Below are 27,300 nucleotides of genomic sequence, written 5' to 3' on the forward strand. Positions count from 1 at the left end.
GAGACCTGCAAACTAAACTGACAAAACACAGATTAGTACAAGAAAGGACAGGTTTTTATTTATGCACATATACAAGAGTATATGGACCCTTTCACAGAAAAATGTGACTGGGATCATCAGTTAGAATTATAGACCATCTTAATAGTGGAAGGGGAGGAGGTGAACGGTACTTGCAGGAAAACAAATAATTTCTTAGAATTGCTGGGAGGAAAGGCACTTGTGGGAGAACAAATGACTAAGGAGAGATAAATGGGCCCTTAGGAGAAGAGATGGGAGATATGATAGATTTGTGACAATGTCTGTTTAGATGTGGTACAGACTTCTGTCACTGGTGATAAGAGTCAATCTTTCCCGGCTCTAAAACTCCCAGAGAGAAGATTGATGAGTTGAGTTGGGGGTGGGGGGCGGAGTCTGCTTCTAGGCAGATGAGGGGAGTTCAGAACCTGTAACTTTTGACTCACAAATGCCTTCAAAATGATTTTTATGTTACTGTGGTACATTCTGGACCTTTTCAACATCCGGCTGGTTCTATTTCTCTAGAGAACACTGACTAATACAGTGGGATACTTTGAGGTTTAGCTATAACATATATAAAGTTAGATACAATGTGTGTTATAACTCATTCAATAAGTGGTAGCAATTATTACTAACTTGTTCTAAGAGAGATACCAGATAATATTATGACTGAACTTTGAGCTTGAATGTCTTAAATTCTTAGATTGAATTTTCAAAATTTAAAAATATATACAAATATGAAAGCTACAACATGAAGTAATATGACTGATTTTTACTATTACCCCAGACCGGATCATCCAAGCAGCTGTCCAACAAGATTGTCCAACAGTCTTCCAAGCAGCTGTCGATGAAGGCTCTAGAACAAGGTTGCTTGTTCTAGAATACTCAAAACATTTGAGTATGGAGGTTAGCTTTTAATTCTTGACCTTTTTTTTTTTTTAAATAGAAAAACAAAATCCATTTGTAATTCCTTCCAAAGCATGACAGATACCAAACTAATAAATGAGTATTTTGAAATTTGACGGAAATTCTACATTTATGTGAAGGAGACCGTGGAACTGATTTTTCTGTGTAGATTCCCTTGTTGTTGCATTCATGTGGTCAGAATAGGCCGTGTCACTATCACAGGCAAATCTTAAAGTCATCATGGCTTGAAACAAAGGGGATTTTTTGGGGCGCCTGGGTGGCTCAGTGGGTTGGAGCCTCTGCTTTCTTCCTCTCCCACTCCCTCTGCTTGTGTTCCCTCTCTCGCTGTTTCTTCCTGTCAAATAAATAAATAAAATCTTTGCAAAAATAAAAAAGGGGGGCAGAATTTCCTAGAGCTCTAACTCTCAGTACTGATGGGTTTTGTTTGTTTTAAATATTTTATTTATTTAATAAATAAGAGAGAGCCAGAGAGAGCACAAGCTGGGTGAGAGACAAAGGGAGAGGCAGACTTCCCCATTGAGCAGGGAGCCAGATGTGGGGTGTGAGGCTCGATCCCAAGACCATGGAATCATGAACTGAGCCAAAGGCAAACGCTTAACCAACTGAGGCACCCAGGAGCCCCAGTACTGATGGTTTTAAGTTTTAATTTTGTTCATTTTGAATCATTTATTCATGATTCAAAATTAAAGAGATAATAGGGTTATAGAGTGAAAATCATTTGTATCCCTGTCACCCGCCCCTAATTTTTTTTTGTTAGAGACAAATCTATGTAACTATTTGAATTATAGATTTATTTTCTCTTCTCTCCTTTCCTTTCTTTTCCTTCCCTTTCCTCCTCTTCTTTTTTTTAAATGTATGCCGTTTTGCACCTTTTTTACTTTAAAATATATCTTAGAGGGGCGCCTGGGTGGCTCAGTGGGCTAAAGCCTCTGCCTTCGGCTCAGGTCATGATCCCAGGGTCCTGGGATCGAGCCCCGAATCAGGCTCTCTGCTCAGCAGGGAGCCTGCTTCCTCTCCCTCTGTCTGCCTCTCTGCCTACTTATGATCTCTGTCTGTCAAATAAATAAATAAAATCTTTAAAAAATATATATATATATATGTCTTAGAGATCGTGCCACATCAAGTGCTCACAGTGTTTGAAAGTGTCAGAAATACTTAACCATATAATATGCAAATAATAACAGGAAAATAATAATACTTAACCCCAAGTCTTCATCACTAATCCCAAGTATTTTCCAAATTCCTGTGGACAGTGCTGACATTGCTAATCAACTCTATTACACGGTAGTTTACCTGCTTCCTAAACGTTGCTCTGGTTTCTTAGCCAAGAAGAGTCTGCAAATATCTTTTGCTTCCTCTGTGAAGTTATCGTGTTGGAATCTGACCTCTTCTTTCAGGGTTCTTTGCTTTAAATCCTCTTTACTGACTTTTTCCTTGTAATCTTTGAATGGTGTTCGTCCAGCAACCATTTCATATATACTGCATCCCATTGCAAACCAGTCCACAGGATAGGAATAACTCACTTTTTCCATTAGGATTTCAGGAGCCATATAACCATTGGTTCCAGCCTGTAGCCCCCCAAACAAGAAAGAAAACAAAACAAAAACACTAATGTGAGTGTAACAGATGCTGCTGATTGCCTTTCCAATATCCATTCTCCTTTTCTTTCTTTGTTAAGGGAATTGTAAGTATTTGGGGTGGCAATGTGTCTAATCTGTTCTAGTTTCTGCTTTCCTAGCATCCTCTGGGGGAGCTGGGGTAGGCCATGTCATCCATTCTTGCCAATAAGTCATAAAGATGATTTAGCTGGAGTGCATTATAAAAGGGACAGATGAGGGGTGCCTGGGTGGTTCAGACAATTAACTCTTGATCTCAGCAGAGGTCTTCTCAGGGTTGTGAGTCCATGCTAGGCATGAGCCAAATAAATAAATAAATAAATAAATAAAATAAAAGGGACAGATGAGGCTGTCCTTGAAACAGGGAAGTCACTTAGCCCCTCGCTTCATCATTAAGGTAAAAAGTTCAAGTGGATGTCTCTATGATTCCCCTAAGCTCTGCCTCTGTATTTTATCCACAGACAATAGAAAGTTAGATGCATGGTTTTTTAAACGTTGAACACTTTCCTGTTAATATTGAATGTTCATACATATATATATATTTTTAAAGATTTAATTAATTTATTTATTTGACAGAGAGATCACAAGTAGGCCGAGAGGCAGGCAGAGAGAGAGGAGGAAGCAGGCTCCCCGCTAAGCAGAGAGCCTGATGTGGGGGCTCGATCCCAGGACCCTGGAATCATGACCTCAGTTGAAGGCAGAGGCTTTAACCCACTGAGCCACCCAGGTGCCCTTGAATGTTCATATATTATCTGGTCTGTGATTCCTACTCTATTTGCTATATAATGATATTAATATCACACATCTCTGCCTGTCCCTGCATTGAAAAATTAGCAGTCATTTTAATCTAAAAAGTCCCACACATGAAGTTTCATTTAACATGCATGACTGTATTTTGTAGGTCCATTTCTACTGATGATACATGCCAAATGACCATTGAGTTACAAAAATATGTATTTATACATTTAACTTAAAATTTACCACCTTAATAATTTTTAAATGTACAGTTCAAGAGTCTTAAGTTCATTCACATTGTTGTGCAACCATAGTCACTTTCCATCTCCAGAACTCTTTTCATCTTGCAAAACTGAAAGTCTATACTCATTAAACAACAACTCCCCATTGTCTCCACTCCCTAGGCCCTGGCAACCACCATTCTACTTTCTGTCTCTACTGATCTGACTACTCTAGTAGTCTATTCCTCATGTATGTGGAATCATGCAGCTATTGTCTTTTTGTGAATGTGTTATTTTAATATTCATTAATTCAACAAATTTTTTAAAAATTTATTTATTTATTTATTTGAGAGAGAACAAGAGTACATGTGTGCACAAGGGGAGGGGCAGAGGAAGAGGGTGGGGGAGAAGGAAAGAATCTCAAGCAGACTCCAGGCCCAGCACAGAGCCCCACACGGGGCTTGATCCCACAACCCTGAGACCTGAGCCAAAACCAAGAATTGGACACTTAACTGACTGAACCACCAGGTACCCCCAATAAATATTTAATGAATATCTATAACATACCTTGTAATTATAAAAGACACAAATATACATACACACATACGCATATACACACATACATACACACTGTTTTCCAAAAACTAACTTGTTTTTGGTTAAAGTATAAGTATAACCTCTGTAGCAATTAAAAATTCAAATCACACCAGGGGTACCTGGGTGGATCAGATGGTTGTGTGTGTGCCTTTGGCTCAGGTAATTATACTGGGGTCCTACGATTGAGCCCTGTGGCAGGCTCCCTGCTCAGCAGGGAGTCTGCTTCTCCCTGTGCCCCTCACACCCCCTCATGCTTTCTCTCTCTTGCTCTCTCTCTCTCTCTCTCTCTCTCTCAAATAAATAAAATCTTTAAAGAAAAAGAAAAAAGAAAAATCCAAAGAATACCCTACATGACAATAAGCTTCTATTAGTACATAAAAATGATCATATAAATTATTGGCAGAGTTGTAAGAAACAGATGTGCTCTGTAAATTGACCAAGACTTTTAGAAGAGCAGTAAGATATTGAGTCATAGAAAATAATATATATCAATTTTCCCCCTGCTTCAACTAGGTTACTCCATCTTGGGAGTATATACCTCCAAATAATGCCTCATACAAAAGAAAAAGGAATCCACATTGAGATGTTCATAGTTCCATTATTCATAATGGTCACAAGCTGGAAACCTCCAAATGCCCATAATAGACTAGAGTCCATTTTTTAAAAAAGATTTTATTTATTTATTTGACAGACAGAGATCACAAATAGGCAGAGAGGCAGGCAGAGAGAGAGGAAGAAGCAGGCTCCCTGCTGAGCAGAGAGCCCTATGTGGGGCTCGATCCCAGGACCCTGGAATCATGACCTGAGCTGAAGACAAAGACTTTAACCCACTGAGCCACCCAGGTGCCCCTAGAGTCTATTGTTAATACCAACTTTTTATATATAATGGATTTCACACACTGATTACAAACATACATTCCAGGACATCAAAAAAGGTTGGAAAGTGTTTTCAGTTCTTTATCAGATGATTTTTTTTCTAATTGCTTAAGTATATGTGTTTATATGCACTATATATATAAAATGCCCTAGGAATATTAAATTTCATGGATAATTTCTACATGGGTAACAACAATGAAAAGCATATATGACCCAAGCACTAACGAGAAGTAATTGGCCTGCTCTGGAAGTGACTGGGTCTGACAGGCCAGGCATGAGTCAGCATGGCACTGCTGTTTTCATAGAAGCTGATATATAATTTGGGTGACCATGTGTTCCGGTTTGCCTGGGACAGTCCCAGTTTACATCTGTTGTCCTGGCATCCTGTCTAGTTTTGCATTTGTCCAGACAGAAATGTCCTGTGGCTCCCGAGACCCAGGATACTCAACTTGTATCCAAACTAGAAAATCACCGTACGGCCTCACATGGTGCATGCCCAACAAAACATTTGTCGAATAAACAACAGTGAAGATGGTAACTAGATGTTTTCCACTCACTATCCAACCAATATTTATTGAGCCATGCCCTACAGTGAGTTCTAGGGAAACCAAGACACATGATACCTGGCCGTTGCCCTTCAGGTTTTACAGGCTGGTGGAGACAGCTCAAAAGGTTAATTCAATAGAGTATGGTAAATGCCATAATGGGAGTATAAAACAAGCAAAGGGAGGCCAGAGGGCTTGTGTGTGTGTGTGTGTGTGTGTGTGTGTGTGTCTGTCTGTCTGTCTGTGTGCTGCAGATACTCCACTGAAGAGTGACAGCTGAGCTGAACCATGAGGGAGACTCTGTCCCCCAGAGAAGGCTAGGCAGCTAATGAGCACCTGCAAGAGATGGAGCCCGAAATAATGTGGGTGTTCAGGGAGCTCTAAGGAATTTGGCATTTCTGGAACACAAGATCTGTGGGATGCAATGGAGGAAGAGGTGTGGATGAGATTGAGAAACACTGTATGCCAAAGTAGCAAAAATCCATTCCCAGTCTCCCTTTTCCCTCTACCAGAGAGGTCGGAAGGCTGGGCACTCCGTCTCTCTGGGCACTCTCTCCTTTGTACCTAAGGTGACCATGTGATACAAGCTTTATTTGAGAGGTGTGCAAAGCAAAGGTGCTGAGGGTTGGGGAAGAAGGGAAGTAAGTCTACATAGAAATACATAAAAGATACAAGACAGATTAATGGATCAATAGAGGGATGGATAGATGGAGAGACATGTGATAAAGTGAATCTAATAAAATATTAATTATTTACAACGGAATACTGTTTGGCTATAAAAAGGAATGAAGTCCTGATGCGTGCTACAACATGGATGAACCCTGAAAATCTAATTCTAAGTGAAAGAAGCCAAACACAAAAGTCCACATATTGTGTTTCCATTTATATATAACGTCCAAAATAGGCAATTCCATAGAGCCAGAAAGTAGATTAGTGGTTGCTTAAGGTTGGGACAGGGGGACTGGGAGTGACTGCTAAAGGGTAGAGGGTTTCTTTTTGGGGGTGAAGAAAAGGTTCTAAAATTGTGATAATGTTTGCTTTGCTCTATGAATATACTAACACCCATTGAATTGTATACTTTAAATGGGTCAATTTTACGGAATTTAAATTATATCTCAATAAAGCTGCTCAAAATATTCGTGGTAAACAGGTAGGTAATGGGTATATAGGTGCTTGTTGTGAAATTCTTTCAACTCTCCTGTATGTTTGAAAGTCTCTATAATAGAATGCAGAGGGAAGGGGGTGCCTGGGTGCCTCATTTTGTTAAACATCTGCCTTTGGTTCAGGTCATGATCCCAGGGTCCTGAGATCCAGCCCTGCCTTGTGGGCTCCCTACTGAGTGGGGAGTCTGCTTTTCCCTCTCCCTCTGCCCCCTCCCCCCACTCATGCTCTCCAGAGCTCTCTCTCAAATAAATACATAAAATCTTAAAAAAAAAAAAAAGAAAAGAATGCAGAGGGAAAGAGGAGTGAGGGAGGGGGATGCAATGCCAAGCATTACCAGGTAGCTGCTGGTCCATCAGGCACAAGAGAATCTTCTAGAAGGGTCATAAAGAGGAACTGCAAGGGAGAGTGAAGAAGGGGAAAATCCATCTGCCCAGCTCCCTCCCATCTCCTATTTCCATTTGTCAAGGATTACAAAGCTAACTTGTCTGTATTTCCAGGTATCGTCCAGACCCTCAGCACTTGCTAGAAACCAGGACTCATGTTGCACAGTATGATATTTCCTCCAATTCTAAAAGAGCAGGCATAATTCGGTCTACAAGAGAAGCCAACAGGGTGCTCTCCAGAAGAGGGAGAAGAGGCAGAAAGGGACTGTCAGAGGTGTGTGATGTTTGTGGCTCAGTACACCTCTGATGAAATTTCTCAATGATGTACTTTGGTGTGGGGTTTTTTTCACTTCTGATGCTGGCTACTGGCTGGCCACTCAATCCGGGATCTAATGGCTGTCAGAATTGAGAAACTTTCCCAAATTGTTTCTTTGATCATTTTCTCCCTTCCATTTTCTTTCCTTTCTGTTTTTGGAAATCCTGAACATATTTCCTGTGCTTCTTATCTTTTGCCTCAATTTTCCATCTCTTTGTCTTTTTCTAGGATTTCCTCCTCTGACCCCAGGAGACTTCCTCTATTTTTTCCCCAACTCTTCTATTTTTTTTTTAAGTATTTTATTATGGGAAATTTCAAACATATACAAAAGAGAGACTAGAATAATAAACCCAGTATATGCTACACTCAGCTTCATCAATTATTAACAAATGGTCAGTCTTGCTTCATCTGTGTCCCCTACCAACTCCCACTGGTCCAGACTTTCCTACATCATATCATTTGTATTTCACTATGAGTCTCTAAAAGATAAAGACACTTAAAAGCAAACAAACAAAACCAAAGCACTAATTCTTTAATGTTATCAAATATCTGGACATGTTCACACTTCTCCAGTTGTCCTATAAAATTGTCCTCTAAATAGTTTGCTTAAATTTGGATCTAAATACAGTTTACACAGTGTCATAGTATGTCTCTTAAATCTCTGTGAATATATAAGTTCCTCATCTGTCTGCCTCCACAGTCCCCTGGAAGATTTTGTTGGAAAAGTTGGTTAAATTCTAGAGTGCCGGGGCGCCTGGGTTGCTCAGTGGGTTAAAGCCTATGCCTTTGGCTCAGGTCATGATCCCAGGATCCTGGGATGGAGCCCCACGTTGGGCTCTCTGCTCTGCAGGGAGCCTGCTTCCTCCTCTCTCTCTCTGTGCCTGCCTCTCTGCCTACTTGTGATCTCTGTCTGTTAAATAAATAAATAAAATCTTTAAAAAAAAAAAAAATTCTAGAGTGCCCCAGGTCAGATTTTGCTGACTGCATCCCTGTGGTGTCATTTAACATTTTCCTCTATTCTTTGTATTTCCTGTGACTTAGTGACTTACTGAAATTTCACTTCTGTAAATGCTTTTTATTAAAATATCATTAACATAGAATAATGGGTACAGGTTGTAGATATTCAGTTCAATACATTTTGATAATTGAATATACCCACATAAATACCACGCAAACAAGATATAGAATATTTCATCCACCCAGAAAGTTCCCTTGTGTCTCTTTCTAGTCCATTTTCCTCCCCACTTCCTAGGCAACCACTTTCTCATTTCTCTCACTATAGGTTAGTTTTTTCTGTTCTTGGATTTCACGTAAATGGAATTTATGATAGATACTCTTTTGTGTCTGATTTCTTTTTAAACACAATGTTTTTGAGATTTATCCACATTCTTCTGCAAATTTTTTTGTGAATTTTTTATTTCCAAGCATCCTTTTCTTCTCTTAATGTTCCCTGTTTTCTAGTATCTATTCTTTTTTTTTTTTTAAGATTTTATTTATTTATTTGAGAGAAAGAGACAGAATGAGGAGAGAGAGCATGAGAAGGAGGAGGGTCAGAGGGAGAAGAAGACTCCCCGATGAGCAGGAAGCCTGATGCAGGACTCCATCTTAGGACTCCAGGATCATGACCTGAGCTGAAGGCAGTCGCTTAACCAACTGAGCCATCCAGGAGCCCCCCTCAACCCCAGTATCTTTTCTTGCTTCATGGATGCAGTATCTCCTCTTAAATCTCATAAGATATTAATTATACATTTTTTTAAAAATGTTCCCTTCTACTCACTGCATTGTTCCTACTTTTTGTAAACTTCTTTCTCCTCTTTGTTTTTGCATAGTCTTTCATTTTGGAGGGTTCCTTCAAATAACAAGTGATCTTTCACTACTCACATTTAAGAAAGTAACACCAAAAAGCCGACAAGAAGCTTGTCAACTAATGGGCTTCACTGTAGGGTGATCTTGCCAAGCCATTTCAGTGGGGACCCCACCTGTGACTGTCCACAGACCTTTTATGTTAGGCTACTCCATTTTCCAGAGAGAGAGAGAGAGAGATGCTCCAATACCCCACTTGAGAGGGGTTGGCCTGCTCGGTCTCATTCTGGGAGCTAAGATGGGGAGGGGACTGAAGTCTCCCCACTGTACATAATATTTCACGTTCTACAACTCTCAGCTGGACAATATGTTCCTGGGTCCAGCTTCTCTCTTGTTCAATCTCTTCCACTAACGGAGGAGAAGCAGGAAGAAAGACTACAAACAACATCCAACTGCACTTTAGATGGTGGTAATTGGTAAATCCTACATAGCAACACTGATTGTGAGCTTGCTCTGTGTGTGGCACCCCTGCATTGAGCAGATTTCAGAGGCGAGTGACTTCAGTGGTTAAAATAGTTAATTAGGACACCAGTTAAACATCAGTTGCTCAGTAGAAGGTATAGGGTGAGCGTGGAGAATATGACTTGTCCTTAACAAAGGATGTGAGACACAGGCTAGGGGAAAAATTGTAAATAATAATGTAAAATACTTATTCAGTGCTTATCACATGCTAAATATTTTCTTAATGGCTTTATGTAAATATCTTGTTTCATCTTTATGATAACTATGAGATAGAAACTATTTTATCTCCCATTTTATAGATTAGAAAACTGAACTACAGAGGGTTTAAATCTTGCCCAAGTTTACCCACACAAAACTCACACACAGCTCTGTACTTTAAACCACTACATTATACTGCCTTACAAAAATAGGTTATGTGGCTTTTTCTTACCCTTCCAAGTTCCCTCCAGTATTTCTTTTCTCTCTTTAGAGTCCTCTCCTTCGAGCTCCCCATCTACTGGGGACCAAGACCTCATCTTGGTCCATTCCTGCTTAAGCTGCTTCTCTTCCCCTTTTCCCAGCATCCTTTGCCTGTATCTCTGCTAATCCGGCTGGCTGGGCTGCTCCACACTACAGAGGTTGCTAGAAGGAGGGAACCAGATCCCGAGCCATGCTCCAGGACCACCCTGCTCCCTCCCCAGAGAAATAAACGAAGAATCAGCCTGCCATCTTTACAGCACTACAGCCACTTGGTGTAATGGAAGGAGCACAAGACAGCACAAGACAGATCTGAAGCACGCAGGGTAGCTTTAGATCCATTCCAAATAATTTTGAGGACTAAATTGACCTCTTGGCCCTAAAGACAGAAAATGTCAGTGATGGAATTTTGAAGGGCACCACCTCCTTAAGGAGTGGAGGTATTTCACAGAGAAGAATGGAATTAGAGGCGCACGCCAGATTCTAAGCACCCAAATTCCATCGCAGCCTCCAGCTGAAAAAATTAATTGCCTGCCCTTTATGCCATTTGTCTTCTGCATGTGAACTGCCTCCTCAGAGTGGGGTGGGAGGAGAGAACGGGCCAAGCAGCATGGGGCAGGGTCCAACCACGCTGACCTCTCACAGCTCAATTTAACTCCTGCAGTTACAAAGGGCCTTCACACATCCGTCTCTATGTCATCAAAATAGTCACTTTCAGCCCTTGTGGCCAGAACTGCCATTGCCAGAGCTAGAGGGATCACCCAAGTGTCAGCAGCAACAAAACTCCTAGGGGACGTTTCTGTATATGTTTTTTTTGTTTTGTTTCCTTCATTTTGTTTTGTGCCTTTTGATGGACCCACGTGGTCAATATCTTGTCAGGCAAAACAAGGTATACCCAGCATTGCAGGGCATCAAGCATCAGACCTCACAGGGTTTAGGAAGCCAGTAATAACACCTCCTTCCATATTTCCCCCCAGGGGGCAGCAAGAAGTCCATCTACTATAGTCACCGCATGTGTATTGCTCAGGCCCATCAGGACAACCGGACACCTACAGGTGTTGAAACTCTGAGGAGGGTGAGCACCCTAGGGTGGGATCAGGATCAGAGCCAGCCTGTCTGGGCCGGTGTAAACACCCCTTACATTGCTCTTGCTCTTGGATGCTGGCTTCCACAGACCCTGCAGCTGTTGTCACTCTTACCCCTAGGCCTACAGGAGCCAAGTGGCAAGGCCAGGCTGGGCGGATTCTGCCTTCTGAACAGTCCCAGTGTGACTCTGGGCAGCAATGGACTGTGACGTTGGCAGTGCCGAGAACAGTGAGGGGCCTTTCCATGGGACTGAGAGGGCACAATTCACCTCTTAATAGTTTTATATATCCATGAAAAAGTGTGTGTGTGAATGCATGCATGTGTATGTTGCAGGTCTTTCAAGGTCAAGGTCACCAGTAAGCCTCCAGCTCCCACTGAATCTGAAAAGGTGGCACGCTTAATCATTAGAAGAAATGCCAACATCGTGCTCCTGGTGTGTCTAGGCTGAGCTGGATTTGATGCCTGGGTGGGGAGAAAGATGCAGAAAAGGAAGCTCTCTGTGTTTGTCCGTGCGGCCCAGCAAACTGGCCAGAGGAGCAAGAGACTGCCCGCGGATGCCTCTTCCCCCCAGCTCATCACAAACCAGATCCACTGGACAGTACAATCCAAACAGAAGAGGGAATCAGAATGTACATCTTTTGTTTGCCGTGGCAGGAGAACTGTTGAGCAGAGGAAAAAAACAAGCTGAGCTTAGCGCTATCAGCTGTTTCCTGGGGCTCACTCCTTCCTTCCTCCGAGGGGGGCCTGGCCGCTTTGTTCTTGTTCCCAGCTGCTCCTCTGCGCCTTTAAGCGGTGGCCTTTGCAGACCTCAGAGGAATGCGGCCTGAGACCCCAGGGGATTTAGCTCCGAGGCTCCGCCTGCGTGCTCAGCCCCAGGCTGCAGTGTCCAGTCTCCAGAGAGCCTGCTTTTGCTCCTTGTCTACTTTCTGCCAGCCACTTCCTAGGTGCAGTGGTAGCCTTGCCCCACGTAGCTTCCTGCCCTTTCTGACACCCCTGGGAGGACATCCATTTCAGAGAGACCCTGAAGGGAATCCAAAAGAGAGATTTCTGCAATCCTGCTTTCCACAGCCACGCAGCCTGGTGTCGTTCTGCTGTGGCTCTACCAGTTATTAGCTGGTCACCCCCAGCCAGTTACTCAACCTCTCTGAGCCTCACAGCTCTGACTTCATAGGGCCATAATAAGGATTAAAGCAATAAAACATACTGAATACCTCCCAAGAGCCTGGCACACAGCCCACCCTCAACAGGCATTAGAGACATGGTCACCAAGCCTGGGTTCCAGTTGTCCCAGGCAGGACAGCTACACAAGAAGAAAACCTCCAAAGCCTCTAAGAGTCCATCAGACTGAAAGGCAGGGCCTGGCACATAGGCAGAGATCAATAGTTGTGATTCTTCCACTGGTGTATGGTCTTCGGTGGTTTCATGTTCCCTGGAGGCATATTTTCATGGTGTCCCTAAGATGTGAGGAAGCAGGGCAACTGCGTGTGCTTGGCAGTCTAGAGGGGAGTGGCACGCTCCCAGCTCCCTGTACCCTGAAGCACCCTGGGACCTGCTGGCTCCCTGTGCCTCTCCAGAACAAAGCACAGGTGCAAAGGCCACCTGAGCAGCTACAGTGCCAACAGGTGAGGGAGAAACAGTGCAACAAAAGGGCTTGTGACTGAGGGGTCTGGTCCTTGGCTTCCTGGAATATTCAGAGCAATCATTCCTTGAGTGCCTATCATAGGGCTTGACCCTCTGCGAGGCCTTGATCTGCCCTGTTTCTTAATCTTCTCATCAAGCCTAAGGGGCAGGCGGTATTAACCAGGCTCATCGAAGAGGCGTGAGTTTCCTGGGGTCAAGTGCAGGGCTAAGGCCAGACTAAGAGGCCTGTCTGTGTCAATTAAAGGAAGGCACTCTGCAGGGCTTGGTGCGTAGAGCAGGGGTTGGCCCTCAGTCCTCAGTGTCCCTATGGCCAGGCGTCCCATGGGAGGGGTCAGCCTGTGCCATCTGTGCCCAGCAGCCCCAGGAAGTGGCAGAACCAGGACTGGTACACTCACTTCTTCCCTCTGGCTGGGCCTGCCGACCATCTTTCATCAGATGCACTTGATCTGGGTGGACGCTCTGAGCTTCCAACATGTGTCCATGTCAACAATAATGATGCAACTTTTTGGTCCCTTATCATATCATCCTGCAGAAGAGTCCCCAACTGCCAGCCCTAGAGACCTCCTGGCTCTCTCTCCTTGCTGCTATAATTCGCTAGACAGTGCAGCGCCAGAGCCCCCCAGGTCCCAGGCCCTCTGCTTCACTCCCTCCTGTTTGCCTACTGTTCACTGTCATCCAACTCCCTCCTCCTGAGTGTCCTTCCAAGGTTGTTTTTCATTTTCCTGCCCGAAAGCCTTCAGTGGCTCCCCAACACCCCAGGTGCTGAATTCGAATGCCCTTGTCAGACTTCTCTAGCCTCTTAGGGACATCTGCTATGCTCTCCAGCTGTCCCCTTTGTCACCCCCGTCCCACCCTGTGACTCCACATTCTCAGTAGCAGCAGAGTCACTTGGTTCTGTGCCTGAGCCCCAGGCCTCTCGTTTCAGGCTTTTAGCTGGGCTGAATTTTTCAGCTGTGACAGGATGGACATTGTGGGCCGGATTGTTCCTTGTGGTGGCAGCTGTGCTGGGCGCTGTAAGATGTTGGCGGCAGCCCTGGCCTCTACCCACTAGATGCCAGTAGCATTTCTCCCATCACGACAACCAAAACATCTGCAGAGATTGCCAGAAGTCCCCTGGGGGCCAGAACTGCCTTCGGTTGAGGACCACGACCTACGCTAGCCCCTCTGCCTACCTGACTTCCTCCTTACCTGCCTAGCTTCTGTCCGCCTTGTACGTCTCAACTTGGTTGTCATTTCCTCCAGGAAGCCTTTCCTGACCCCATGATCCTACGTCAGGCTGGGTGCCCCTGCTGTGCACCCAAGGTGGACAGCTTTGGTCACATGTATTTTCACTGCCCTTTCACTTGTCAGTCTCTTCCCTGTCCTGGGGACAAGCACTTCTGAAGGCAAGCACGTGTGCACCTAGTTCCCTGTACTTGGGGCCCAAGTCTGTACCTATGACCCCTAATACATCACCCCTGATGCCCCTCTTTCCCTTGCACCTCTCTCACTCCCTTACCCATCACTGAGGCCTATCCATGCTGAGATCTTTTCCCAGTTTGTCCATTGTGCTCTCTCTCCACCACCTCCTCTGTGGTCTCAGCTGCTGCCTTCTCTCACCTGGATTACAAATGACCATAATCCACTTGAGATCCCCTCTGATCTCTCACTTCAGACACATTTTTTTCAGAACAGAGTTCTAAGCACTTTGCCCCCTTGGCGAAATCCTTTCAAAGACTTTCTGATGTGCAAGGGGTGCCTGGGTGGCTCAGTGGGTTAAAGCCTCTGTCTTAGGCTCAGGTCATGATCCCAGGGTCCTGGGATGGAGCCCCACATCGGGCTCTCTGCTCAGCAGGGAGCCTGCTTCCTCCCTCTCTCTCTGCCTGCCTCTCTGTCTACTTGTGATCTCTCTCTCTGTGTGTCAAATAAATAGGTAAAATCTTAAAAAAAAAAAAAAAAAAGACTTTCTGATGCTCTTAAGCAAAAAACTAAAGTTCTTAACATGGCCTGTAATGCCAAGTTTGGGGTGGCCCCTGCCACCTCTCCAGCTTCATTGGATCCACTTTTCCTTTTGCTTTGTGCTTTCCTTTCTTGGCTTCCCTTCATTTCCCCTAAAAGCAACAGGTACTCTGCACTGGCTCTCCCACCTGGAGTGGAGACTGAGGTGCTCTGCCCAGATCCCCTCTGTGGGTGTGGCCTACATCACTATCAGACCAGCCTCTGTGCAGCTGAACAGTGTCCTGTGCTCAGTAGCAGCCCTATGGGGCATTCGATGCTGTGTGGAGGCTATCTTGACACATTTTTTAATTTGGATCTTGTCAGTTAAGTCCAGTGAGATCCTGGAGCATGCCCCTGGGGCGTGGGGCCTGGTTTACACACAGTCCTATCTCCCACCACATTTCGGCCTCCTAGCCATGGGCTCCTGGCTTTCTCCTCCACTGTCTCTGCTCAGCAACTGTTATGACCCTCTGCCCCCCACCCCCGGGTGCCTGGACTCAGGTGCAGGGTTGGTCTCAGGGTTGGGGTCAACACCTGCTTCCTTGGGCTCACCTGTTGGGTGGGGCCCAGATGCCTATGGGGGTCTTCCCCTGCTCCTATCTCTCTAAGCCTAAGGGCATGTGACATTGAATATCAAAAACCACCAGACTTCAACAAGATTAAACATAGAAGAAATGAGAGAGCTTTTGGTTGGTCTTTGAATGAGTGTCCCCCATTTGCAATTCAGGAGGTGCCTGGAAATTTATGTAGCCAGCCCTGGCTGGGACCACTAAATACTGATGGCAAACAGCTGCACCTTACCCTGGGACCGTTTTCTGTCCCAGGCAACTGCCTAGCCTAAGCTGCCCTCTGTTAGCAGCCAGCCAAGGTCACCGACTGGCCCATGAGGGCATACAAAAACCTAATCTCTGACCCCTATTTGGGACAACTCTGAAGGGCCAGCCCACCTCAACAGCTTGTTGAAGGATTGACTGAGGTCTTGGTTCTACTTCATTGTGGATCAGCTTCTCCCTCTGCCCAGTCCTGCCTTCCTCATACATAGATCTCCCGAGAATGTACCCTAATAAGTCTTCCACATGGAAATGTGTCTTCAAGTCTATTTCCAGGGAAGCCATCCTAAGACACTGCTCCAAGGACTTTGCTGATATCCCTCTGATATCAAGTTAGGTTGTATTTCCCTTATGGTTAACTCTCGGATCCTCACAGATTAAATTAAATCCTCCTTGAAGAGCTCCGTACCACATCTTTACAGCATTTATCATAATTGAAGCTTTATATTCCTGCAAGTGATTATTATACTCTATCTTCCCCACTAGACTAAGTTCCATGAGGGCAGAAAATCACATCCATTTTTTGCTCATCGTTCAATCCTCTAGGTTTAGAACAGTCCTGGCATATGGGAAATGCTCACTACATACGTGGTGAATGAAGGAGAGAGTGAATGAATGACTGCCTTTTGAATGAAGAAATGTTAAAAACAATCCTAAGGCTTTAAGGAATATTTTTGAATGCCCTTAATAGTAATAAACACTTTGAAAATGGATTTGAAGTTTTGGTAGTGGTCAAAAATTATGAGGAACTAAATTTAGTTAATGATAGTGGTTATAGTTTTGGTGGAGACCATGTGTGACCAAGAAGTAACCAGAATTCCACTCCTATAAGGTTCTTCCACTGTTTCTCAGAAGTGAATTCTCAAAGAGAAAGAATTTTGGAGTAGGGTCATAATGATCATGAAATATGTAGGTGTGAATTTTGATGAAACACATTCTGAGATCTTTTAAAAATCACTTCTTCAGTGTGTGTCTAGCATCATGTTCAGGACAATAGAAGATTCAGAATAAATGTGATGCCCAACCTCTGTCACCCATCGTCCCTCTGAATATGAGGAGTTAGAAGCTTCAGAGCAGGACAGGGTAACCAAACGTGTCATGAGCTTTGGGCTCACGGTTCTAACTCATTCCCATTCCTGACAAAAGAACATGTCTTAAGGATTCATGTTCCATAAAATCTGAAGGGCACTATTCTCCACTTACAATGAGTCCCAGCATGAACACCACACCCAATGTTCCTATTTTATTTTCCTGGAGTTGCTAAAAAAGTGATGTGAATTAGTTTTATTGTATGCATGTAGATGTCAGCTGAGAACAGGCAGGAGTGCTTATCACGTTTATTAAAAGTGAACACAGACAGTAGCTGGGACTATGTTTATTTATCTTGTGCCTATGTGTGGGAGACTGGCCCTGTGACATTAGTCACATCGTTCCCTGTGTAGGTGGGGGTGCTCCTTTTTGAAGTCTTAACTCTGTCAGAACTTCAACTGGACTTGTGGTTGGTTTTCATATCAGCCCAGCCTGAGGAAGATATGCTAATGTCATCACATGTACTCATTCTGAGCTCTACTGAGAGAAAGGCTTTTTATAGCATTAAAAACCACAGGCCATGTCCTGCTTTCTGTGTGAATTTAACAGGGTAGAGTCAAAACTGTAAGTGCCCTTGAATCTGATGTACCTGCATTCGTATCACATATTAGCACTATAACTTTGAGTGGGTAACTTAATCTCTCTGAGTCTCAATTTCTCCATCTGTAAAATGGAGCTAATAATATTCCTACCTCATAGAATCCTCTTATAAAGGATCTAGATCTTATCATCTCTTGGTAAGGGGTCAGAAAACTTTCAAACTTTTCAAGCCATGGAGGTAACAGCAGTTATTAGGCATATCTACTCTTTTTTGCCTAGCTGACATCCATTTCTCATTCTTTTCCATCCTGATTTTCCTTTGGAGAACACACTCTTCTGCTGTCAGTCCCTGAGATGTAGATGGGACAGACCTTCTCTCTGGCTCCTGGGAACATCAGTGATCTCATCCTGGCCAGTGGAACTGGTTGTGGTTGGGCATGTGACTTGAGGTGTCCACTGAGTGTCTTCCCTGGGAAATGTGAAAGACCTGTTTGTAAGGAAGTGTTTTCTTTCCATAGGGTTGCTCAGTTGTAGCATATGTATGGAGACATTGGTGGCCTTTATGTGGGAATCACCTGAGTGAGAGTGAGGCTAACGTTGAGGACAGCAGAGCAGGGAAACAGGAGGAGAGATTCTCAGGGAATCCACGGCTCAGGCACCTAGATTAAGCCAAGCCATGAGCTTCTTAGGCATGAAAATCATTAATTTCATTTCTTAAGTAACTTCATTTTGTCCCATAAGAACCCAGATAGTCTAGCAAATCATAGTAACTTATTCCATATGTTAATCTTTTGAATTTACAAGTCTTTTCTTCCAAAGAATTCAAAGACTATCTCATAGATACAAAAAACTTAGAGATGAAGGAGGCCTTCAGGCCTACCTAGGATGGCAGACAGTAAGTCTGTGACACAGCTGGCATAGGGACCCAGGTTTTCCACCCCCCTAGCTAGCAAGCTTAAGCATCCCGGCCTCTCCTGGTGTGTCTGCCTCCATCTTTCTCACACCTGAACAGAGCCACCTGTGTCTTTCTTCTCTGAGGTGCCTCCTCCTTCTGTCACCACATTCAAGGAGTGGTTCTGTGCTTTCCTCATTCCTTCCACTGAGGAAGATGTGTTTTAAGAGAAGGAAGTCCAGGTGTGGGTTTTTTTTTTTTTTCTTTTCTTTTCTTTTTAGGTATGGGTCTTGATGGAGCATAGGCCAGGGGGCCTGAACTGTGGACATAGGACTGTTCAGAGCCCAAGGCCTTTCCTCAACCCTTATCACCTCATGTGTAGATCCTTCCAGTAGCTGCTTATGGGTCCCCCACTCCCAGCCTCTTTCTCCTTTATGTTATCTTACACAGTGTCCAAATCATCTTCCAAAACAATTACTCTGGTCATGCCACTTTCTTGTTGAAAAACTATCAATGACTCCCTATTGCCTATAGAGTGATGTCCAAAGTGCTTCACCTAGTGTCCCCCAAAAGCCTGAAAGGGTCTGTGCCCCTCCAACACAACGAACTCCTACCTAGGGAAGAATTAGTCACTTGGAAGAATCAAGTCCATTCTGAGCTCTGTTGGAAAGGAAAACATTGTCCCTCTCACAATGTCTAGCATCTTGCTATCTTTTGATTAATTCTGATGCTATCATATAAAAATCATTCCCCCAGCTACCTTCCTTTATTAGTTCACAGTTCAGTAGGTCAAAATTTGGGCACAGCATGGCAAGGTTCTTTGGTTAGGATCTTACAAGACCCAAGTCAAGATACCCGCTGGGCTGCATTCTTACCTAGAGCTCAGGATTCTCTTCCAAATTCAGATGGCTATGGCACAAGGAAAAGGCCAAAATGCCAGAGATATTGATCTTGTCATCCTGCAGCTACTGAACTGATGCCAGCATCACTAATCTCCAGAGGACTTGTTACATAAGGAAAATAAACTCCTGTCTGGTTTAATCCACTGCTCTTTGGGTTTTCTATGATATGCTGCTGAAATCAACCCTTAACTGATACAGCTCCCATGACTATGCCATTCCTACCACTCATCCTATTTCTTTAACCTCTTTAAGGTTCTTCTTCCACACCCCTGCACATTAATATTCCCCAGCTTCCATTCCTGTCCTCCTCCCTCATTGTTTCCCACATGACTCAGTGGTGCCTGAAGCTTCCCAAGTCACAGTGAATCCAAATCCCAATAACTAGCCCAGACATTCCTCCAGAGCACCAGACCAACAGGTCTAAATGCCCAGGGAACATCTCTATGCACCTGTCTCATATACAACACAATCATCGCTGAATTTGCTAGCTTTTCCACAGTTCTGCTATTCCTTCCACTGGAGCGAGATTCCCTCTTTGTTCCTCACCTACATACCCAGCTAGTCTTGATGTCCTAGCAGGTCTCTTTCTAATGACACCAATCTCCTCCCACATCTTCAATCCTACTATTTTCTACAGGCACTCACCATCTCTTCCTGGGCCCCTGCTTTAGCCTCTTAACCAGGTCCTCTGCCTCCCATCTACAACCCAAACTGGTCTTTTAAAAATGCAAATCTACTCATGTCATTCCCCTTCCTGAAAGCCTTCAGTGGCTCCTGGGCCCCCACACGAAAGCTCTCCAATGACTTTTCGTGATCCAAGCCCTACACATCTTATCAGCACCCCCTTAGATTACAGCCACATAAAATCACCTGCACTTTCCCGAATTTGCCATGATTTTTCTCACTTCCTTGCCTGGCTATCCTCTATGCCTTATAATTTTTGGAAATTGTACAAAAACAGTGTCAAGTGAATATTTAAGAGCCTGACTTGGGCCCTTGTCTTCCTGAGCTTTTTCCCACCTATGCACACAGAAACTCGGTGGTAAAGAACTGCCAGAATCCCAGAGAGTTTGCATTGTTCACTTAACAGAATTGCTTAATTAATCAAAGAATTCTCTGCATACCCCTTTGAACCAATTTGATCAAAATAAATATCAGTTGCCTTTGTCCTCTTTTATACATTCTCATTCAAAATTTTACCTTTATCCAAAGTAAAACATCCCATCCCTCTGCACTCAGTGGGAAAGGAGATGTTTACTTTAATGTGCTAAATTAGGGGTTTCTTCTCTTTCTTCTTCTTTTTCTTCTCCTATTAAAGTTTACCTGCCAGGATCCTGGAATTTTAGGACCCAGCCCCTAAAATTTTCCTGAGGAAGAAACCAAGGTTCTGTTGACTCAGGATCATGGCACTGGGGCGGTGGTTATTAGTGGAACACACTAGACACCCGATATGGATTCAGCTCTTTCCATCTCACTGTGAAAGCACAGACCATCTCCAACTCACAAAGAAGGCTCCCTGTGCTTGCCAGGAGAAGAGAGCAAAGTAGCCCCCAAATAGCTCGTTAAGCTAATCCTCTTACATCACTCCACTTGAGGCACGATGACAACATAAGGGCTTTAGGAAGAAGGAAATTAGAAGAATTATGCCCAAGGCTCTATTTGCCTGAGGAACAGATTAGCCCTCTCCCCTTCTCTCAGACTCTGTGCCCCACCCTTGGGATGGAGGAGAGCCACTCACCCTCTGTGTGACAGGCTTGCCATCCTGGATCTGCACAGCCAGCCCCAGGTCAGACAGCCTGCAGTTGCCAAGGTCGTCCAGAAGCACATTCTCTGGCTTCATGTCCCGGTAGACAATGCCGAGGGAGTGGAGGTGCAGGATTCCACAGGTCATCTGGGCCGAGTAGAAGACCACCCTGCTCATGGCCAGGCCCCGTGTGCCAACATTGTAGATGTGGAACTTGAGGTCCCCTCCATTCATCAGGCTCATGACCAGGCAGAGATGGGACTTGCTCTCAAAGGCATAGGCTAGAGAGACGATGAAAGGACTGCTGACTTTTTCCAAGATTTCCTTTTCTAAAAGAGCCATTTTCTCACCACTTTTCTTCTTTAGCCTCTTCTTGTCCAGTTTCTTGCAAGCATACATCTTACCAGTGTTTTTCACCTGGACAGCACATACCTTAAGGGGAGAAAGAAAGGGACCAGATGAGGTAGAGGTAGGAAGCACTGGGAAGTAAAGGGAGCGAAATTGATTTGGGGTGTGGAAGGGCAGAAATCAGGTGAGGTAAAAAGATGGCAGGCTTCTGAGAAAAAAGAAGCTGTACGTAATAGGGGTTCTTCAAGAAAGAGCTGAGACCCCCATGAGGTACCACTATACCTCCCACTAGGTGGGCCATAATGAAAAATAAGGGGAAACAGCAAGTGTCAGCAGGGTGTGGAAAAATTGGAACCCTCATGCATCACCGGTGGGAACCTAAAATGTGGACGATTTTGGTGGTTCCTCTGAAAGTTAAACATGGAATTGCCACATGACCCAGCAATTCCATTCCTGGGCATAGTTACAAGAGCAATGAAAACAGGTCTTCAAATACATGTACATGAACGTTCGTAGCAGCACTGTTCACAATAGCCAAAAGGTGGAAACAACCCAAGCGTCCATCAACAGATGAATGAATAAGTGAAACATAGTATATACACACAACAGAATATTCAGCTATAAAAAGAAATGAAATACCGATACACCTATGTCGTGAATGAACCTCTAGACACTATGCTTAGTGAAAGAAGCCAGACACAGAAGGTCAAGTGTGGTGTGACTCCATTTACACGAAACATCAGAGTCGGCAAAACCATGGAGACAGAAGACAGACCAGGGATTGCCAGCGGCAGTGGGAGGGGTTGGGGAGTAACTGTTAACTGGTACAGGGGTGATGAAAATGTCTTGGAACTCCGTAGAGGTGATGGTTACACAGCATTAGTATGAACATACTAAATGCCATTGAATTGTATATTTTAAAATGGTAGGTGGTTAATTTTGTTATGTGAATTTTACCTCAAAACATGTCTTTCTCAGACTCACCTTGGTAGCACATACACTAGAAAATGTTTTTCTACTTAAAAAAAAAGAAAGGGCTGATCACAGCAGTGGTATATAGCTGATTCTAGACTTTACTTCAAGATAAGTGTTTTCTCAGATATCTGAAGTTTTTCTCAAATTACATCCAGTACCACAATTAAAGGGAAAGGGAGAGGTCCCGCTGTCTGTGTGATGCTATCATTCTCCAAAGTGACCGGGGCACTTCAGTGTGCTTCTAGTATAGACCCCCTGGCAAAGATTCTTGGCCAACTCCACATTTTGTTTCTTTCCTATGCCACTCTCATTTTATTTCCTGTGGTGACCAGAAAAAAGATGTGAGAGTAAGCTAGGAATTCTCCATAGGTGGCACTGAAATTAGTTGTAAGTAAGTTCTCTTAAGATTTTTTTTTTTTTAAAGGCAAAACAAACCCCTTTTATGTTGTGTACTTCACCTTCCAGTCTGGCCATTCTGAGATACTTACCTCCCCAAATCCACCTTTCCCCAGGACTCGGAACTCCTCAAAATACTTTTCTGACACCGGCTGCATCTCAAAGACCTTCCACTGCAGAAACTTGTCATAGAAGGGGCTGGCCAGGAAATCCTGGAAGGGCTGGTCCTGCAAGAAGGCCATGACCTCAGCCTTGGCCTGTGCTACCAGGGCTATCTGTTCTTCCTCAGTGGAGGCTGCTTGGCATTTGGTAGCCAGTGCTGGACTGAAGAAGGGGTGTGGGTGCCCTGGAGCAGGGGCAGCCCCACAAGTGGCCAGCAGCCCCTGTAGCATGCTGCCCTTGACAGGGCCCTCTTCAGCCAGCTCCCAGCTCTGCACCTCCTCCAGGAAGGCCACAGCCTCTTGGTACCGGGGCACAGTGGCTAGAAAGTCCCGAAAGAGGCGACGGCCAATGGGTTGCTGCTCGCACAGGCTGTTGAAGTCCTGAGGCAGGGACTGGCGGAGCTGGGTGCAGCTCTGCGGCCCGGGCAGCGCCAGACTTCGGCGCCGCCGCTGCAGCTCCCTGCTGTCTCCGTCTGAGGACTTCCGGGCTTGCAGGTAGGCCGTGTTGGCGATCAGGTTGTCCAGGCCCCCCATGTCGACCATGACTGAACACAGGGTACGCTCCCGGCACAAGAAAAGGAAGGCTGGAAGGCAGTGGTGGGGACCCAGTCACGTCTGGGGGCCAGCTGGCTGGTTTCCTTGCCAGGTTCAGTAGCTTCCAGAGGATTTACAGCGAGAGCCCTCTAGTCTGTGGGTGGGACTGGTGGAGGGTACAGAAGGAGGTTTCTCTGGTAAGAAGCTTTGCTGGCTATGTATAGCTGGCCAGGGAAGGGCACACCACAGGTCACGCTCCTGTCCCTGAGAGGAAAGCAGCCTGACACACCTGTGGGGACTACTTGTTCATCATGGGAGCCTTTTCCAGACGCCTCTGCTCTCTGAATAGGCAGCTACCACTCTCCAAAGGAAAGGAGTCCCCATCAGGTGGTCTGCTGTTTGTTGCTTACAGCATTATTTTGTTAAGCTGTTTCTAATTTGACATGTCTCCTGCCAGGCTCAAGCTATGTAAATGCTTAGCAGCACCAAGCCAAGTCAGGAAGAGGAACAGTGAGAAGCAGAAGAGGTTTTCTTCCTTGTCTAGCAGCCTGACTCAGAGCAGGTTCCGGGGGGTGGAGGGGGGGACGCTCTGAAATTTTGAGTCCTGAGACGTGTTCCCAGAGGCCCTCGGGGACTCACGTTGTGGCCCTCGAGTGGGTGGTGTCTTTCCCACAGCCACTTGCATGCTGAACAGCCTGCAGCTATTGTCCAGTTATGGCTTTCCTCGTTCCCAGGAGCCTGAGACCCAAGTACTAGGCTAAGAGAAGAGGGGGCGGTCATCTTGACCTGAAACATCCCATGAAGTGACATAAGCAGAAAGAGAACACGACTTCACCACCTGTGGTTGCAACCGTCCTGAGGGCACAGTCTACTGAGCAGAATCTGAATGCGAAGGAGTCTCTTGCACTGAGAGGCTGAGAGCCGGGGCTGGTCGCTTTCAGGAGTGGCCCCTCCACATCTTTGCCAACACCCCCTCACGAAGCCAGGAAGCTTCCCTTCACAGAGATCACTCAGAGCCGCCCCAGACCACGACCTCACAAAGAACAGAAATTGGTTTAGACAGAGATCAGGCTAAGAACCTCTGCTCCAAAAATAACACTTGTGTCCTACAGGGAAAGAGTACTCGGGCTTTTTCTTCACAAAGCAAGGCTAAGGCAGCTTAAAAACAAAGTCATTCAGTATTATGCCAGAGTTTAAAAGGGAAAAAGAGAAAGAGAGAGAAAAGAGGAGGGGAAAAAAAGCCAGTCAGCCTTTTCCCAAACAAACAACTTCTAGCACACACTCTTGTCAAAACATCGTCATGACCGCCTCCGTCTGCCTGTCAGAGCCTGCCCACCGTTCCCCAGAGAAGATACACGCTTGGCCTCACGCTACCAAGAATTATGTAATGACCTCGTGGGTGCCCTTTGGCTTTGCACTGCTGAGCTGTAAGCCATCACCCCTATGGTAGAGATGGATCAGCCACACCAGGGACCACTGCTCAGAAGAGGCTACACCATCGGCTTTGAATCTCACACAAGAAATGTTGGTGCTTTTTTTTTGTTCTTGGGGCCACATTTCTGAGTAGTGAAAAATCAGTCTGATTTCACTCTTCAGGAGGAAATGCCTTTTCCTGTGGTTTTTATGAATACAATGGCAATTTAACAGGGCAGAACTTTGAGAAAATGGTAGAACTGTCATCACATGAATATTTAACCTTATCACCGGGGGAAAAAAGAATACTTTTTACTGACGAACGTGCATGCTATGAACTGCTCGATTCCACTTGGACTAATACTTTATCTCTAGTCATCACTTCACCCAGCACTGTCCAATAGAAATACGCAAATCACACGTGGAATTTAAGGTCTTCTAGTAGCCACAATAAAAAAGGTAAAGAAAAAAATGAGTGGAACTAACTTAAAAACCATTTCTTATTTAGCCCAGTATATGCAAAATATTATCATTTCAACATGTAATTGATATAAAAGTTGTTAATGAGATATTTTACATCCCTTTTTTATGTCCTGAGTTTTTAAAATATGTTTGTATTTGACACTTAGCTACATATACATCTCAATTCAAATTATCTACATTTCAAATGCTCAGCAGACATATGTGGCCTGTGGCTACCTTATTGGACAGCACAAAATTAATCCTTCCTTATCTAGTTTTGTCATTAAGTAAGAGAAATTGTTCTTAGGTTTGTTTGTTTTCTAATCAGTAATCCCACAGACCATCTGTGTAAAAAAAACAAAAAACAAAAAACAAACCTTTACTCTCTTATTCACTAAAAATTATCTGACTGATGAGAACACAATTTAGATAATATTTGAACACCAAGTTTAGAAATTATGTAATAACTACATGTTGCCTACTGGCAATTTGAAACAGAGTATCATTATTTTTAAGTCTTACCCACCTGCAGAAAAAAAAAAAAAAAAAAGAGGTCTGTTTAAAATGGAGCACTTTGGGCGCCTGGGTGGCTCAGGGGGTTAAGCCTCTGCCTTCAGCTCAGGTCATGATCCCAGGGTCCTAGGATCAAGGCCCACATGGGGCTCTCTGATCAGCAGGGTGCCTGCTTTCCCTTCTCTCTGCCTACTTGTGATATCTCTCTCTCTGTCAAATAAATACATTTTTAAAAAATCTAAAAAATTTTAAAAATAAAATGGAACACTTTGTATGATTACTAACAATTAGAGTCCAGGGCTTTTCCCACCTTGATGAAACAGTAACTGTAGATCCAATTAAAGAACAGCATTGTATCCTTAGCTTGAGAAGCAGAGTCAAGGGCTGGGTACATTCAGGATACCCTGTGCCAATGGGGAAAAGTACAAGAAAACCTGGATTGGAGATGTGACCCAACGGTTACAAGCACTAACTCCAGCCTCCCTTGGGAGAGCTGAATCTCAGCTCTAGGGAGGCCTAGCTGTGTGATCTTCAGCAAGTTACTTAACTTTTCTGAGCTTTGGTCTCATTATCTGAAAACAGAAATAATCAGTGTTGATTCTTAAGTAGGTTCTTTAGAGTATTAAATGCCAAATCTATCATCAAGACTTAATCTAAAATTATGCTTTTCTGATATGCAGAGAGGAGGTAGGTAGGAGATATGCAGATATGTAGATATGCAGAGAGGAGGTAGGAGGTAGGGACCTAAGCAATGTGGAAGAAGGTGGGCTTCTGTGTGAAATGCTCACCTGGTGTAGAGCAGCCAACTCAGGGTTTCACGTCATCTTGGGAAGTTGTGGAGTCTGGTGCAGCTGGAAGACAGACAGAATAAATGTGTTAAGTAAGCGATAGCAGAACTTCTAACGATAAACTATTCCAATGAAATGATTTATGACATTGTGCCATAAAAACAGAGAGTAAACTCTGTCATGTAGAAAGAGGAGATATTTCATTTTGAAAAAAAAACAAAAACTTTTATGATTGGGAAAACAAGAAAGTATTTTACTACCTTTTACGACTAATTTTGTCATAATAAAGAAAAAACAATGCTCTTTACCCACGTCTTCCATTACATTTTGCAGCATGTGGTTTAAAGCATTACTTCTGATATGTATGTTCTTCTTCTTTTTTTTTTAAGACTTTATTTATTTGACAAAGAGATAGAGCCAGAGAGCACAAGTTGGGGAATGGCAGAGGGAGAGGAGAGAACCAGGCTCTGCACTGAGCACAGGGATCCCGATACCGGGCTCCATCTCAGAACCCGGGGATCATGACCTGAGCTGAAGGCAGATGTTTAACCATCTGAGCCATGCAGGCATCCCTGATGTGTATGTTCTTAAATTTTAAAATGCTCTGCTGTCATATGACATTTGAAACTCAAAGAACATTAAAAAATTAGGTTAAATTAGTGATATGGTAGGCTTGGTTTGTTTCTCTAAGGATTCTTAACATTGAAAATACATCCTAGGATAAGGAAAATAGTGAAGCAAGGTGTCTAGAGAGAACATGACCCTCTTTTACAATCCACAGTTTTCTGCATGGCTGAATAGCACATGTATTGGAGGATGGAGAATTATGAAAT

General features: G+C 44.2%; 1 protein-coding gene across 1 annotated transcript in view; it reads right to left on the reverse strand.

Annotated features, from left to right (window-relative positions):
- Positions 1-23,300, reverse strand: part of LOC111151154 (G protein-coupled receptor kinase 7) — a 30,762-nt gene extending 7,462 nt beyond the window's left edge. The window contains exons 1-3 of the mRNA XM_022508951.1: positions 22,689-23,300; positions 20,872-21,309; positions 2,236-2,510 (exon numbers count right to left, since the gene is read on the reverse strand). Coding sequence (XP_022364659.1) covers positions 2,236-2,510; positions 20,872-21,309; positions 22,689-23,300 — 1,325 coding nt within the window. The remainder of the gene's footprint in view (positions 1-2,235; positions 2,511-20,871; positions 21,310-22,688) is intronic.
- Positions 23,301-27,300: the final 4,000 nt, after the last annotated feature.

The sequence above is a fragment of the Enhydra lutris genome, unplaced genomic scaffold, assembly GCF_002288905.1.
Source record: "Enhydra lutris kenyoni isolate GAN:26980312 unplaced genomic scaffold, ASM228890v2 scaffoldscaffold2, whole genome shotgun sequence".
NCBI classification, from domain to species: domain Eukaryota; kingdom Metazoa; phylum Chordata; class Mammalia; order Carnivora; family Mustelidae; genus Enhydra; species Enhydra lutris.